Source organism: Liolophura sinensis, chromosome 7, assembly GCF_032854445.1.
Source record: "Liolophura sinensis isolate JHLJ2023 chromosome 7, CUHK_Ljap_v2, whole genome shotgun sequence".
NCBI lineage: Eukaryota > Metazoa > Mollusca > Polyplacophora > Chitonida > Chitonidae > Liolophura > Liolophura sinensis.
Window position 1 is genome coordinate 6,960,955 of NC_088301.1, and position 17,979 is coordinate 6,978,933.

The 17,979-nt window shown below is 39.3% G+C and overlaps 1 protein-coding gene across 1 annotated transcript in view; it reads left to right on the forward strand.

The window, feature by feature from the left end:
* LOC135469769 (TBC1 domain family member 2B-like) overlaps positions 1-10,507 on the forward strand; it is a 41,605-nt gene extending 31,098 nt beyond the window's left edge. The window contains 12 exon segments of the mRNA XM_064748357.1: positions 798-915; positions 2,219-2,370; positions 3,827-3,923; positions 4,516-4,647; positions 5,423-5,503; positions 7,092-7,148; positions 7,779-7,828; positions 7,830-7,884; positions 7,886-7,954; positions 8,776-8,910; positions 9,348-9,425; positions 10,304-10,507. Coding sequence (XP_064604427.1) covers positions 798-915; positions 2,219-2,370; positions 3,827-3,923; positions 4,516-4,647; positions 5,423-5,503; positions 7,092-7,148; positions 7,779-7,828; positions 7,830-7,884; positions 7,886-7,954; positions 8,776-8,910; positions 9,348-9,425; positions 10,304-10,450 — 1,171 coding nt within the window. The 3' untranslated portion in view covers positions 10,451-10,507.
* Positions 10,508-17,979: the final 7,472 nt, after the last annotated feature.

Below are 17,979 nucleotides of genomic sequence, written 5' to 3' on the forward strand. Positions count from 1 at the left end.
AACAGAAATGTGTAAAACTGACATGTATTTATTTATTTATGTATTTGATTGGTGCTTTACGCAGTACTCAAGAATATTTCACATATACGACGGCGGCCAGCAGAGCCCGGGGGAAACCCACAACCGTCCGTAGGTTGCTGAGAGAACTGACATGTATCGTACATAGAAGGCACTATGACACTATATAATTGTAGAAAAATTAATATTGGCACAAAAATTAAATTTTTGTGTTCTTAGTTACAGATATGGATTTTCAACCCCTTTGTACTGTATACGCACGTTAGGAGCATCTGCCCCTAATCTGTGGCACTGACAGTCACCTAGTTTGTCAGTTGCCTCACCCCTTCCTGAGCTGAAAGCTCCAGTCACAAAACACAGGTTCAAAATCAACTGTAGAAAGATGTTTGTCATGAATAGTTTTATCCCATGATTTCCTATACTGCCACACCATTTTTAACCGCTGATTTACGGGCAGAATAGTTTTTTTTCAACATTGGTAGAGGGTATAAGAAGAAAAATAATACTTGGAAATCACATAATGTGTAGAGAAGCATCTTGGTAATTTTTACTGATGAACACATATTTACATGATTGTAAAACCTTGAAAAACAGAAAAACATCATAATCAGACAAAATAATCAGGTAGGTTTTCAGTTTTATGTTTATTCCATTTTGGGATTTTTTTTTGCATCCGGTCACTTGTAAAACACCTTAAAATTGTTACCGCGTAATGGAATTTATACTCTTTATAAGACTTGTTTGTACGAAGTGACAAATGAAAATTCTTCTCCTTACAGTACGATAGAATATGATCGGTATGGATTCCTGAGGCAACATGATGCTGATGAAGATGTACTGGTTACCAGGGCAACAGAGTTACAACGACGCTCCAGGGAGTTAGAAATCCAGATCAAAGTGAGTTGATGAGATAGCAGAGGGATGTACAGTGTGAAATATATATACAAGAATTGTGCATGGTGGAAGTTCTGAAAGTTCTGTGTTCACGTTAAGTTAATTTTCTAGCTATTGAAACGGGACCACGTTTGGTACTTTTTGTCCTCGCATAATAATGTTATATAAGGATATGATGCATGTCTGATACATTTATTTCAGTTTATATTTGTTGTTTATATCCAACCATATACTTTTGATCTGAATTATGGTAATATTTATTAATATATTAAAAATATAAATATGATCAAAATCCAGGTTGAACACATTTTTTAGGTGGAAAGACCAAATTCTTGTGTAAATTTATTTATTAAATGTGTGTTAAATTCCCATACATAACATTATTACACAAAGACTATATATACCAAAAGATGGTCCCAAATACCCACCATACAAACATTATTTTCAAGTTTCTTTTTGAAGAAAAATTGAAAAAAAATATTGAAGACCATATTTATGACTAACTTTTCACACCCTTTCATCTGAACTTGAAAGTGCAATTTTTATGTTTTTTCCGCCTTTAACAGTAGCTTTACAAAGGTCAGTGGATTTACAAAGGTCAGTGGATTTACAAAGGTCAGTGGATTACTCCTGACAGTAAGGTTCCTCCAGCCATAAAACCGGCTGCCGTCTTATGAAGAGAAAAATTCTTGAGTAGAACTTTAAACAACAATAAATAAATGAATAAATTCAGACATAATATAAGTCTGTTAAAGTGAAATAGGTCTGTTCCCTATTTTTAGGACGGACCCAGGAGCCTCTCACCAATGCGGTTGCTGTGAGTTCAAGTCCAGCTCATGCTGGCTTCCTCTCCGGCCGTAAGTGGGAAGGTCTGCCAGCAACCTGGGGATGGTCGTGGGTTTCCGCCGGGTCCTGCCCGGTTTCCTCCCACCATAATGCTGGCCGCCGTTGTATAAGTGAAATATTCTGGTGTATGGTGTAAAACACCAATTAAATAAAATAAATAAATAAATATTTTTAGGACGGGGCCTCCGAGGCTCACTTGGTTAGCGTACTAGCGCAGCGTAATGACCTAGGAGCCTCTCACCAATGCGGTCGCTGTGAGCTCAAGTCTAGCTCATGCTGGCTTCCTCTCTGGCCGCAAGCGGGAAGGTCTGACAGCAACTATGAATGGTGTTGGGTTTTCCCCTGGCTGTGCTCGGTTTCCTCCCACCATAATGCTGGCCGCCATCGAATAAGTGAAATATTCTTGAGTACAGTGTAAAACACCAGTCAAATAAATAAATAAATAAATAAATATTTGTAGGAAGTTGACCAGTCTGCAGGTGTATCTCATCAGGTTAAATGGGAGAACTTTATGGTGAGTCTAGGGGAGAGACCTTTGCAGAGAAGCCCAGAGCTGAAGGCACTAGTGAGAGGGGGAATCCCCCACCAGTACAGAGAGCCAATATGGAAAGGGTAAGTGGGCATTAATTAGTACCTCATCAATCTCTAATCCCTTTTGACAGTGCCTGGAATGACTGTGAAATTTTAAGGAAATTCCTTTCTCCTCTGCAGATTAACAAAATACATTAAATATACACTAAATATGAGAAGGGACTTAGAGATAGTATTTTAGCAGATATACATATAACTCTTGAGCTTGTTTTTGGCGCGACTTATTGACCTGTCAAAAACGTGTTATTGGATGTATATGTAGCCTCGTAGAAGGTGCAATGCACACACTTTTTAAGAATGCAAGCAACTCAGTTTTCATATACATGCAATGCTGCATTACAAATTTCAGTTTAATACCTGTCAGGGTGGTCATCTGAATGTTGTTTGGTTGCTTCTATTCTGCTGTCATATTAGGAATTTTGTTCTTTTTTCCTTCAGTACTATCTGATGTTGTATCAAGGACTTCATTTGGTTTTCTCCACTCTACTGCCATGTCAGGGACTTGGTTTGGTTTCCTCCACTCTACAGGCATGTCAGGGATTTGGTTTGGTTTCCTCAACTCTGCTGGCATGTCAGGGATTTGGTTTGGTTTCCTTCACTCTACTGTCATGTCAGGGACTTGGTTTGGTTCCTCCACTCTACTGTCGTGTCAGGGACTTGGTTTAGTTTCCTCCACTCTACGCTGTGTCAGGATTTGGTTTGGTTTCTTCCACTCTACTGCCGTGTCAGGGACTTGGTTTGGTTTCCTTCACTCTACTGCAGTGTCAGGGATTTGGTTTGGTTTCCTCCACTCTACAGCATGTCAGGGATTTGGTTTGGTTTCCTCCACTCTGCTGGCATGTCATGGATTTGGTTTGGTTTCCTTCACTCTACTGGCATGTCAGGGACTTGGTTTGGTTTCCTCCACTCTACTGTCGTGTCAGGGACTTGGTTTGGTTTCCTCCCCTGTACTGCCGTGTCAGGGATTTGGTTTGGTTTCTTCCACTCTACTGCCGTGTCAGGGACTTGGTTTGGTTTCCTTCACTCTACTGCCGTGTCAGGGATTTGGTTTGGTTTCTTCCACTCTACTGCCGTGTCAGGGACTTGGTTTGGTTTCCTTCACTCTACTGTCATGTCAGGGATTTGGTTTGGTTTCCTCCTCTCTACTGCCGTGTCAGGGATTTGGTTTGGTTTCCTTCACTCTGCTGTCATGTCAGAGATTTGGTTTGGTTTCCTTCACTCCATTGTCGTGTCAGGGATTTGGTTTGGTTTCCTTCACTCTACTGCCGTGTCAGGGATTTGGTTTGGTTTCCTCCACTCTACTGCCGTGTCAGGGATTTAGTTTGGTTTCCTCCACTCTACTGTCATGTCAGGGATTCGGTTTGGTTTCTCCACTCTGCTGTTGTAAAATATCGATCAGGTAAATGAATTATGGAAATTTACATGTACTCCTGTATTATTATATGTCTTTATGTGTTCGGGTTTTTTTTCTTTCTAGGTGTATAAATTTACATATCCAGTCCAAGCCAAGCAACCACTATCAAAACCTAGTCAAAAGTTCTGAGAAGAACAAACACAATCCTGCTGCTAAACAGGTACTGGTCGCTTTAGACAAAAGATATGACTTCAACAGGCCACTTGTTGTCCTCAACAAAATATATGACTTAAACAGGTACATGTACTGATCATCTTAAACAAAAGGTATGACTTAGAAATGACAACCTACAGTATTTGACCTATAAGTTTGTCCCAAAAGGTGCATTTTTAAAAGTCATAAAAGTGTGGAAAAAATTTAAAGGTCATAAATTATTACTTTTGATTATTTCTCTATGCTTCACACATCTCTCAGAATGTTCAAAATATTGGCAAAGAGGAGGTTGAAAAGGTTGAAGAGTAAGGGTTAACAGGTGCTGGTCATCTTAGACAAAAGATAGACTATCTAGAATAGGACTTACGGATAATTTTTTGATAATTGTATAAATGAATGTGCTCAAGTTACATGTAAAGTCACATGGCTGAATAAATTAAAAGTCACCTAAAATCTGTTCATAAGAAAGTTCATAAGAAAGATTACTTCAGGTACCTTAGTTTTTAATTAAATAACATTTTGAGTGTAGCGTTAAAAGGCAATAAAGGAATCCAGCAATAGATTGGTTTGTGATGATTAAATCGTTGCTGTTTTGCTAGGTTGAGCTTGATCTACTGCGGACACTCCCCACCAACAAGTATTATGAGGCCATGGACAGTGAAGGGATCACCAAGTTACGCAGAGTGCTGTTAGCCTACAGCTGGCATAACCCTGACATAGGCTACTGTCAGGTAATGTAAACACTTTTGCGGTTAAATTGTGCAGAAAAATGGTAGAAATACTTGTACCCTAACTTTTCTAACATTTGGGACAGATATTGGAAGTGTTGAATGCAGAATATTACATTTCTTTACCAGCCTTTTGGAAAAGTAAAGATAGAGTATGTTGTTCATTAAAAAAGAAACTCAGTATTCCTGCTAATTCCTGCTGGCACACTATTAAACCGCTAGGCCAAGGAGGCTCGCTGTACATGTATTACACAGAGCCAGCGTTGGCCAATGGCTAAAGGATACAGGAAAATTAACTCTAAAACAATGATTATGGTCTTAAGGGAAATGAAGAAACTTTTTGGGGTATTTTTGGGCATAGTAGTATTTTGTATCTCGTAATTACCACCTCTGTTTTATGCATACTCTCCATCCATGGTCAGAAATTTTTGGAAATGTCAACAATGAATTCGGCATAGCAGGACCAGCCTTTGCTCCCCTCAGAGTTGATTGGACAGCTATGACCTTTGTTTCTTCTTAATTTTCGGGCTTACCACTGGGGCATTATGAAAATTTTAAAGCCATTTTTATGGCCCAAGAAGAAAGCTGAGAAGCTTTTCTGTCACCCTGTATGTTATGCACATCATAAACCTTTTTTTTAATATGTTATGTTGCATATTTCTTTCCTTTCGTTATTCCTTTCCTTTTAGTTGTTATGTTGATAATAAGGCTCTCAGAATTAAACTGAACACTGATTGAACGAATTGTCTGATTATAAAACGTGTTATTTCTTGTGCAGGGTTTAAATCGATTGGCTGCCATTGCCCTGTTATTTTTGAGTGAAGAAGATGCTTTCTGGTGTCTGGTGGCCATCGTGGAGGTGATCATGCCACAGAGTATTACACACGGACGCTGATGGCAGCACAGGCTGATCAGGTAGGACAGTAGTTCTGGTGTCTGGTGACCATTGTGGAGGTGATCATGTCACAGGAGTATTACACTCGGACACTGGTGGCAGCACAGGCTGATCAGGTAGGACAGGAGTTCTGGTGTCTGGTGGCCATTGTGGAGGTGATCATGGCACAGGAGTATAACATACAGACACTGGTGGCCCATTATGGAGGTGATCATGCCACAGGAGTATTACACACGGACACTGATGGCAGCACAGGCTGATCAGGTAGGACAGTAGTTTTGGTGTCTGGTGGCCATTGTGGAGTTGATTATGCCACAGGAGTATAACATACAGACACTGATGGAAGCACAGGCTGATCAGGTAGGACAGTAGTTTTGGTGTCTGGTGGCCATTGTGGAGGTGATTATGCCACAGGAGTATAACATACAGACACTGATGGAAGCATAGGCTGATCAGGTAGGACAATAGTTCTGGTGTCTGGTGACCATTGTGGAGGTCATCATGCCACAGGAGTATTTCACAGAGACACTGATGGCAGCACAGGCTGATCAGGTAGGACAGTAGTTTTGGTGTCTGGTGGCCATTGTGGAGGTGATTATGCCACAGGAGTATTACACTCGGACACTGATGGCAGCATAGGCAGATCAGGTTGGACAATAGTTCTGGTGTCTGGTCACCATTGTGGAGGTGATCATGCCACAGGAGTATTTCACATGGACACTGATGGCAGCACAGGCTGATCAGGTAGGGCAGTAGTTCTGGTGTCTGGTGGCCATTGTGGAGGTGATAATGCCACAGGAGTATTACACACGGACACTGATGGCAGCACAGGCTGATCAGGTAGGACAGTAGTTCTGGTGTCTGGTGTGCATTGTGGAGGTGATCATGCCACAGGAGTATTACACACGGACACTGATGGCAGCACAGGCTGATCAGGTAGGACAGGAGTTCTGGTGTCTGGTGACCATTGTGGAGGTGATCATGGCACAGGAGTATAACATACAGACACTGATGGAAGTACAGGCTGATCAGGTAGGGCAGTAGTTCTGGTGTCTGGTGTGCATTGTGGAGGTGATAATGCCACAGGAGTATTACACACGGACACTAATGGCAGCACAGGCTGATCAGGTAGGACAGTAGTTCTGGTGTCTGGTGTGAATTGTGGAGGTGATAATGCCACAGGAGTATTACACACAGACACTGATGGCAGCACAGGCTGATCAGGTAGGACAGGAGTTCTGGTGTCTGGTGGCCATTGTAGAGGTGATCATGGCACAGGAGTATAACATACAGACACTGATGGAAGTACAGGCTGATCAGGTTAGGACAGTAGTTTTGGTGTCTGGTGGCCATTGTGGAGGTGATTATGCCACAGGAGTATTACACACGGACACTGATGGCAGCACAGGCTGATCAGGTAGGACAGGAGTTCTGGTGTCTGGTGACCATTGTGGAGGTAATCATGGCACAGGAGTATAACATACAGACACTGATGGAAGCACAGGCTGATCAGGTAGGACAGTAGTTCTGGTGTCTGGTGGCCATTGTGGAGGTGATCATGCCACAGGAGTATTACACACGGACACTGATGGCAGCACAGGCTGATCAGGTAGGACAGGAGTTCTGGTGTCTGGTGACCATTGTGGAGGTGATCATGGCACAGGAGTATAACATACAGACACTGATGCAGCACAGGCTGATCAGGTAGGACAGTAGTTCTGGTGTCTGGTGGCCATTGTGGAGGTGATCATGCCACAGGAGTATTACACACGGACACTGATGGCAGCACAGGCTGATCAGGTAGGACAGTAGTTCTGGTGTATACGTTCATGTATATATGGAACTGTCATTTAACAAAATAATTATGACTGCATGTAACTGTAACTGTAAATGACATAAAATTTTACCCCCAAGGGCACTTTCAGAGGAGAACAAAGGTCAAAATAAGTTGGATAATGAAACTTACATTTTTGGAGTAAGATAACATATTACCTTCCAAGTAGACCTCAAAAAATCTTTCTAATATCAATTAAACTATCAGAATAAAGCAAAATGAGTGACTTTAACACAGACAAGTTTTTTTTCAGTCAATTTGCTGGAATTCCTGGCTGTTTTACAATCCCCATTTTCAGTATACAGTAAAAAAAAATTTTAAAATGACTTTTGCACAGAAATCTTGGGTTGAGATTGACTTTAGTGATACACTTTGTCAAACAATCCGTGATTTTGTTGGTTTCAGAGGGTTTTGAAGGATCTTCTGCAGGATAAGCTGCCACGTCTCACGCTCACCTGGACAATATGATGTTGACCTGTCGCTTTTCACATTTAACTGGTTCCTCACCATTTTTTGTGGACAACATTCCCCCAGAGGTGTTCTTGAGAGTCTGGGATGTCTTTCTGTATGAAGGGAGTAAGGTATGTCACAGATTTAACCCTAGTCAACATTTAAAAAGTGATTAAAATTTAAATTTAAAATTAAAATTTTGGATTTAAATCTTATGAACTTTTGAAATTGAGGGATTGCAGTGATATTTATAAGATGTCAAAATACTATCAAAAACCTCAAAAGCCATACATACATCTACATAAACTAGCAATGTTGTGTGCTAAAGTTTTAAATTCAACTGTTGACGGTTACTTTGAGGAATCTGTCACATTGATGTGAATGTTGTTGTCAGAATAAATATATACATGGTGCAAGGTTAGGCCATCACCACTGTCATGGTAATGTGACTATAGTGTCACAGTTCTCACCACAACCTGCATTTGCATTTATTTACATGCTCTTTCAATTTTGCCATGGCCATTTTTAACTATGACAACAATCATTCTGGAATGTATAAGTACATGTAGCCGTCAAAATCTGCATTTGCATCTCTTCTGCTGCTCTTTAGGTTTGCCCGGCGTTTTTCATGCAACTTTTACAGCAGTCAGATAAAATAAGGAAATTTAATGTCACAAATCTGCATATGCAACCTTTTCCCATATCAAAGAGCAACTTTGAGGGCAATTTATACATGTTTTTAATTTGATGTTGGATTTTTGGTTTAATTAGACAATTGCATGGCTTTACAAAAAGTACAATTTTATCAGTCAACATAGAATAATGCCTTCAGAATTTGCTTAAGTAAACATCTTTGTTAACATGTGAAAAGGTTGAAGAATTACAGGTATGACAACAACCATTCTAGAATGAATAAATGAAAAGTTGCAATCTGCACTTGCATTTCTTACAGGTACTTTTTCGGTTTGCCCTGGCCATTTTTAAGTACAAAGAGGAGGAGATATTAGAACTGAATTCATCAATTAACATCAACAAGTACCTGCGTGTGATTGGAGGGAAGATGACTGATGTTCGCAAACTGGCTGAGGTGAGTGTTTCTGTATCATTCCTGGTGAATATGGGTAGATGAAGGGGAGACAAATCCTACACTGGATCTCATGCCTGTCTGCACCTGAGACATGCTGGAACACAACATGAAACTGAAATATTGTAGATGGTAGCAATGTCAATTTGAAAATAAAAGTTTATTACATATTCTGGGATAATGATCAAATGCCGATCAAAATTTCTTTATCTAAATTAAAAATACATAATTGCACTAAAATGTCATTTTGAAAGCCTATGTAGATAGTAACTGTTCAAGAGTTAATGTTAGCCCCAAAGCCTGTGTACCTATACCAAGCCATAGGATAGTATGTATGTGCATGTGTGCGTGGATGATTATGTAAACTTAACTAATCCCGCTAATCCCACTCAGATAAATCATTTCAGTGTCATGATACAAATCTTTGTTGTTATTTGTAGATTGCATTCCACGAGTTGAACCCTTTCCCACGCCGGGTTGTCACAGCACGGAGACACTTACAGATGATACAGGTCAAGGTAAGACAAATACAACTTACGTTTTTAAATATACTTTTACAATATTGAACAAAATTTATGGATGCTTGATTTATCAAAATCGACAGAATTAAACTGATGGAGTTATGTGAGCTGTTTCTTTCATAAAAACTTTGTAATGTAAAAAATTTGTTAATTCCTGATGACCAAAAAGCTGAATTCACAAAAAGTAAAACGGATTGCAACACTGCTTTCCTAAGAAAAATGGCCTTGAACAGGGTTCCACAGGTTGGCCATGAACAGGGTTCCACAGGTTGGCCATGAACAGGGTTCCACAGGTTGTTCTGGGTATGGTAGCTGTGTCACATGTATGATCTATTCTCATTGAGATTGGCTCATTTGTTTTGTAGATATAATGTATATAACTGTAGGTAACTAGCCAAATATGAACTCCGATCAAGGGGTGAAAGTAGGTTAAAGGTTATTTATGCCAACTACACATGCTAGGCACCCATCAGAGAATCCATATATGTACATATTTCATTGCATTTGGTTTAGTATTTTTGGAGATATAATGCTAGCAGTCCCAGTATGAATTCTGTCCACAAGGTTAAAGGTCAGTATTCATGTTTAATAAGATTCGTGGACAATTGAAAATGAGATGTAAAATGAGATTAGCTAATTTTTTTATGATCCATAATGACCTCAAAATGTTGCGGTAATTTGCTGGGATGTGTAAAGACAATAAGTATAAACCTACAGCCAAAGTTTACTGCCAGGTAAAAAAACTGGCCTGTCATATGTGTAAATGACGCAAATAAAAATGCTGGGCGAATTGTAATTTGTAGTAAATATTTTGCATTCTCCTTGACAGAATTCTACTTGATATCTTCATCTGCCTTCTGTTGTTTGTTTTGTAGGCACAGCTGCGGGAGCTTGATGCATTACGGCAGGACTTCCGCAGTCACAGCATTCCAGCAGATAGAGTGGAGTACTACAGCGATGATGAGGCAGAGGGGGAAGAGGAGAGTAAACAGGTGCCCCCTGTGTCTGTCACAGTGGCATAAAGCTGACAACAAACTTCAATTCCACACCATGGATGTGACAGAGGGGGAGGAGGAGAGTAAACAGGTGCCCCCTGTGTCTGACATGGTGGCTTAAAGGTGACAACAAACAGGAATGTTACACCGTGGATGTGACAGAGGGGGAGGAGGAGAGTAAACAGGTGCTCCCAGTGTCTGTTATGGTGACATAAAGCTGACAACAAACTGGAATTCCACACCATGGATGTGACAGAGGGGGAAGAGGAGAGTAAACAGGTGCTCCCAGTGTCTGTTATGGTGACATAAAGCTGACAACAAACTGGAATTCCACACCATGGTTGTGACAGAGGGGAAGAAGGTGATTAAACAGGTGCTCCCAGTGTCTGTTATGGTGACATAAAGCTGACAACAAACTGGAATTCCACACCATGGATGTGACAGAGGGGGAGGAGGAGAGTAAACAGGTGCTCCCAGTGTCTGTTATGGTGACATAAAGCTGACAACAAACTGGAATTCCACACCATGGATGTGACAGAGGGGGAAGAGGAGAGTAAACAGGTGCTCCCAGTGTCTGTTATGGTGACATAAAGCTGACAACAAACTGGAATTCCACACCATGGCTGTGACAGAGGGGAAGGAGGTGATTAAACAGGTGCTCCCAGTGTCTGTTATGGTGACATAAAGCTGACAACAAACTGGAATTCCACACCATGGATGTGACAGAGGGGGAGGAGGAAAGTAAACAGGTGCTCCCAGTGTCTGTTATGGTGACATAAAGCTGACAACAAACTGGAATTCCACACCATGGTTGTGACAGAGGGGGAGGAAGAGAGTAAACAGGTGCTCCCAGTGTCTGTTATGGTGACATAAAGCTGACAACATACTGGAATTCCACACCATGGATGTGACAGAGGGGGAGGAGGAGAGTAAACAGGTGCTCCCAGTGTATGTTATGGTGACATAAAGCTGACAACAAACTGGAATTCCACACCATGGATGTGACAGAGGGGGGAGGAGAAGAGTAAAAAGGTGCTCCCAGTGTCTGTTATGGTGACATAAAGCTGACAACAAACTGGAATTCCACACCATGGATATGCCAGAGGGGGAGGAGGAAAGTAAACAGGTGCTACCAGTGTCTGTTATGGTGACATAAAGCTGACAACAAACTGGAATTCCACACCATGGACGTGCCAGAGGGGGAGGAGGAAAGTAAACAGGTGCTCCCAGTGTCTGTTATGGTGACATAAAGCTGACAACAAACTGGAATTCCACACCATGGATGTGCCAGAGGGGGAGGAGGAAAGTAAACAGGTGCTACCAGTGTCTGTTATGGTGACATAAAGCTGACAACAAACTGGAATTCCACACCATGGACGTGCCAGAGGGGGAGGAGGAAAGTAAACAGGTGCTCCCAGTGTCTGTTATGGTGACATAAAGCTGACAACAAACTGGAATTCCACACCATGGATGTGCCAGGGGAGAACAAAGTGAATCCGGTCAAATTTATATCACGAGCAAAAGAATGGAACTTTGTTGTGGGTGTCAGTTTTGTTGTGGGCGTCTATCATGTTGAATATATTGAACAAAAAGTGGTTCATATTTTAATAGGCACTTGCAGCACAATTTTACAGCATTGTTATTTTAGTACCATAATTTTCAAGACTATTAATATGTCACTTTTTGAAGCTGAAACCCTCCAAACATATCCTAAAGAAAAAATCAGTAGAACTCTCTCAGAGTAATGAAAAATTAGCAACTTTCACGTAGTCATAGACAGAAAAATGTGGAGCACACTCTTTGTTCTCATGATCTGAGGTTTTGGGGGTTGGGGAGACAAGGTGGTTATTTTAATGTTGTGAGAACACAAGAGGGGAATTGTACCAGTCTTTATCTTCACAGTGTTATTCATTGTTGACCACATTGTGCCTTCTAGTTTCTGGTTGTTTGCTGACTGACAAAAAAATATCGTCTGTCCAAAATTCTTGTTGGAATGCTGTAAATGCAAACAGTGATTTTTCTTATAAGTAATGCATTTACAAACTAATCATAAATTTACAAATTAAACATTCCTACAAAAGATGAGATTTGTTTTTATACAAGGACATGATGAACCAAAAAGGCAAAGAAAATATCATTTACATGTACATATTCATTGTGTATAATGAACATGTGAAAATATGCTTAGTACTGACAGTGCTGTGAAATTGCATCACAGCAGTTCTTGTGAAGTTTTGACCTGCACATGTGCATCAAATTGAAATTTCAGTTTGAAGATTATGTTTGGGATGTTTTTGTATCCATATTTAGGATGTTGGGAGTAAAGATGTATTCCTGGATGTTGCTAATATTAAACTTAAAATACAGGTTAAAATATTTGACATTCTTTGTAATGTTAAAATCCTTTAAGTCCATGTCCACTCTGAGAATTTCCATTCCTCTCTTGTCAGTGTGCTGAGTTTTCGTTTTTGTATCATAATCCGTTAATATGACTGTGGTTAATTTTACTGACATTTTAAAGCCAGTGGGAGTACATTAGGGATATATATTGGAGGCGTTAACATTGGATGTGACTGTCTGAGAGCTAATGAAGAGTAAAACCATGTTCATTGGCATATATTTATAGAGTATAGGCAGTTCACATTAGTACTATGTGCTTATCCAGCTGCCCATAATAAACTTCTATTTACTACTGAAGGGATTCAAGACTGTTTTCAGGAAATGGAGAGATAGAAAATGAAATTTGGGTACTCTGTTCAAACAAAATGGCCTTTAGCAAAAGCCTGTTTGGACACCCTCGCTCACATTTCTGTCACACCCATGCACAAATAATACATGTATGAATGGAAAATCAAAAGTATACAATTAATAGACGGTATTTTTGGAGTACATTGTAGACATATTTTTGTGGAGAATAGGGAATGTACATGCACGACCACTTTGGCATACAGGAGGACAAGAAGTGTACTTGTGGAGAATGCTCTTTGGTAATTTGACATGTATCTGTGGAGAATGCTCTTTGGTAATTTGACATCTGTCTGTGGAAAATGCTAATGGTAATTTGACGTGTATCTGTGGAGAATGCTAATGGTAATTTGACATGTATCTGTGGAGAATGCTCTTTGGTAATTTGACATGTATCTGTGGAGAATGCTAATGGTAATTTAACGTGTCAGTGGAGAATGCTAATGGTAATTTGACATGTGTCTGTGGAGAATGCTCTTTGGTAATTTGACATGTATCTGTGGAGAATGCTAATGGTAATTTGACATGTATCTGTGGAGAATGCTAATGGTAATTTGACATGTATCTGTGGAGAATGCTCTTTGGTAATTTGACATGTATCTGTGGAGAATGCTCTTTGGTAATTTGACATGTATCTGTGGAGAATGCTAATGGTAATTTGACATGTATCTGTGGAGAATGCTCTTTGGTAATTTGACATGTGTCTGTGGAGAATGCTCTTTGGTAATTTGACATGTATCTGTGGAGAATGCTCTTTGGTAATTTGACATGTATCTGTGGAGAATGCTAATGGTAATTTGACATGTATCTGTGGAGAATGCTCTTTGGTAATTTGACATGTATCTGTGGAGAATGCTCTTTGGTAATTTGACATGTATCTGTGGAGAATGCTCTTTGGTAATTTGACATGTATCTGTGGAGAATGCTAATGGTAATTTGACATGTATCTGTGGAGAATGCTCTTTGGTAATTTGACATGTATCTGTGGAGAATGCTCTTTGGTAATTTGACATGTATCTGTGGAGAATGCTCTTTGGTAATTTGACATGTATCTTTGGAGAATGCTAATGGTAATTTGACATGTATCTGTGGAGAATGCTCTTTGGTAATTTGACATGTATCTGTGGAGAATGCTCTTTGGTAATTTGACATGTATCTGTGGAGAATGCTCTTTGGTAATTTGACATGCATCTGTGGAGAATGCTAATGGTAATTTGACATGTATCTGTGGAGAATGCTAATGGTAATTTGACATGTATCTGTGGAGAATGCTAATGGTAATTTGACATGTATCTGTGGAGAATGCTCTTTGGTAATTTGACATGTGTCTGTGGAGAGGGAGAATGGTAATTTGACATGTATCTGTGGAGAATGCTTTTTGGTAATTTGACATGTATCTGTGGAGAATGCTCTTTGGTAATTTGACATGTATCTGTGGAGAATGCTCTTTGGTAATTTGACATGTATCTGTGCAGAATGCTCTTTGGTAATTTGACATGTATCTGTGGAGAATGCTCTTTGGTAATTTGACATGTATCTGTGGAGAATGCTCTTTGGTAATTTGACATGTATCTGTGGAGAATGCTCTTTGGTAATTTGACATGTATCTGTGGAGAATGCTAATGGTAATTTAACGTGTCAGTGGAGAATGCTAATGGTAATTTGACATGTGTCTGTGGAGAGGGAGAATGGTAATGTGACTTGTGTCTGTGGAGAGGGAGAATGGTAATGTGACTTGTGTCTATCAAGAATCAGAAGTGTACATACGCATTGGGACATGATGTGGAGAATTAGAAGAGTACTTATGCACTGGAATTTATCTGTTGAGGATGAGAAGTGTATACATTGGCAGTGCATTCTAGACCTATCTTTGGAGAATAGAAATGTATGTACATGTATGTCTCTGGAGAAAAGGACATCTACATAGATATGTATCTCAAGAAAATGAGAAGTGTATGTAGATGTGTATCTCAGGAGAATGAGAAGTGGACAGCGACATGTGTTTCTGGAGGATGAGGAGTGTACATAGATAATAGATATGTATCTGTGGAGAATGAGAAGTGTACATAGATATGTGTCCATGGAGAATGAGAAGTGGACATTGGTATGCAGCGGTGGAGAATGAGAAGTGTACATAGATATGTGTCCATGGAGAATGAGAAGTGGATATTGATATGTGTCTGTGGAGAATGAGAAGTGGACATTGGTAAGTATCGATGGAGAATGAGAAGTGGACATTGATATGTATCTGTGGAGAATGAGAAGTAGACATTGGTATGTAGCGGTGGAGAATGAGAAGTGGACATTGGTATGCAGCGGTGGAGAATGAGAAGTAGACATTGGTATGTAGCGGTGGAGAATGAGAAGTGTACATAGATATGTATCCATGGAGAATGAGAAGTGTACGTAGATATGTATCCATGGAGAATGAGAAGTGGACATTGGTATGTAGCGGTGGAGAATGAGAAGTGTACATTGGTATGTAGCGGTGGAGAATGAGAAGTGTACATTGGTATGTAGCGGTGGAGAATGAGAAGTAGACATTGGTATGTAGCGGTGGAGAATGAGAAGTGTACATAGATATGTACGTCTGGAGAATGAAAAGAACACATTGACATGTATCTGGTGAGAATGAGATGTGTACATAGGTATGCATCTGGAGAATGAGATGTGTACATAGGTATGTATCTGTGGAGAATGAGAAGTGTACATAGATATGTATCTGTGGAGAATGAGAAATGTACAGTGGTACGCATCTGTGGAGAAAGAAATCCACATTGGTATGTATCTTTGGAGAATGAGAAGTGTGCATTGACGTATCTCTGGAAAATGAGAAGTGTGCATTGACATGTATCTCTGGAGAATGAGAAGTGTACATTGACCTGTATCTCTGGAGAATGAGAAGTGCACATTGACATGTATCTCTGGAGAATGAGAAGTGCACATTGACCTGTATCTCTGGAGAATGAGAAGTGTACATTGACCTGCATCTCTGGAGAATGAGAAGTGCACATTGACATGTATCTCTGGAAAATCAGAAGTGTACATTGACCTGTATCTCTGGAGAATGAGAAGTGCACATTGACCTGTATCTCTGGAGAATGAGAAGTGCACATTGACCTGTATCTCTGGAGAATGAGAAGTGCACATTGACATGTATCTCTGGAGAATGAGAAGTGCACATTGACATGTATCTCTGGAAAATCAGAAGCGTACATTGGCACATTATAATGTATCCGTGAAGACTGAAAAGTGTACATTGGTACTGTATGTATCATTGGAAAATAAGAAGAGTAGACCTGTGTATATCTGTGGAGAGATGTAACTGTACTTTGCAGAGTCACAGATAAAATAATAGATATGGATTGCATGACATGTACTTCTATTATACTATTATTAATTCCATGTTTTGCAGAATCAAGAGTAGAGTTTGTACAGATTTCTAGTGAAACACTGTTTACTGAAATGATTAAAGGTTGGTTGATTAACTTTATGTATGAATTTCATGTTTTGCAATATTTACATGAGCAAGACTAAGATTTGTTGATTTTGCAATTTTTTGTGGAATATGTGATCAAGTAGTGATGAACTTTGTGTTTTTTTGCATGTGTTTTAATACATTACAAGAAGTTTGTTCATGACATTTCACACTTACCGTAACTGTAACGGTATATGGATTTATACATTATCCGTGTTCACATACAATACTGTAAAAAATACTGCAGGTTTACATTGATATGAGGTTGGTGCTCACTTTGTTGTGTGTGTCTGAGTACAATACATAGGTATATAGATAGACACAGAACAAATATAGTTATATTAATACAGCATTTTAGCAGATGTGTTCCTAAAAATGTGATAAGAGACTTCTAATGCATGCAGTTACATGACATTTTCACAGTCTGGTGATAAAACTTTTCTTTCCATAACATGGTCAGAACTATTTTGTGATGCTCTTTTTACACATCCATAGAAATATTCTTGGGAACGGCGGAGAACAACAGTCAAATAAATAAAGAAATTTTACACATTCTCAACTCTTGTTCAAGTTAAAGAATAAAAGTGGATGTATTCTTTTTGAATGTACGTAGATTTCAGTGGTCTTGATTAATGTGCTAATTTAACTGCTAATACTCTTCAACTTTTTATATATGTGTATATGAAAAAGCTAGTTAAAATTGCATTTTACTATAATTTTTTTGTAATGTGTTGAAATATAAGGATACAAATTTTTGATTTTGTTGAATATAAAAAGTTACATTCCCAATGCCAGCATGAGTCATTTGTTGTTCTGGAAATGAGATTTTCTCATAATATTCTCATGTATAAAAACACTATGAAAAAAAATTTAGAAAGTATTTTTATAGACAATATAATATTACAATACATAAGTGAATCGAATCGTCCTGTTTGAAGTTATATTTTTCTTTATACACTTGACTCTAGTTTGTTTTGATTACAAAATTTCTCTTTTTCAATGTAAATGTTGTGAAGAATCATGATGGTGTATTCCTGTAGCTATGACGGCAAACTCAAAAAGCCCCCCCCGAGACCTGATTACATCACCGATTCTTTGTCATAAGATGTTGTCCGCAAAAGGCATGTTCATATGATACTGCTACATGTGTGTTAAGGGTTGTTTTTGATTTGTCTGTATACAATCTGGCACACAACAGTTAACATGTGGCATATTAAAGTTAAGCAGCTCCTCAAAACTGCAGTCCTACTTATACAAACCTGATCATGAAAATGGCACTTTCACACCCAGGTTTTTACCCAGAATGCACTGACGCAAATAAAGTGAAGAATGG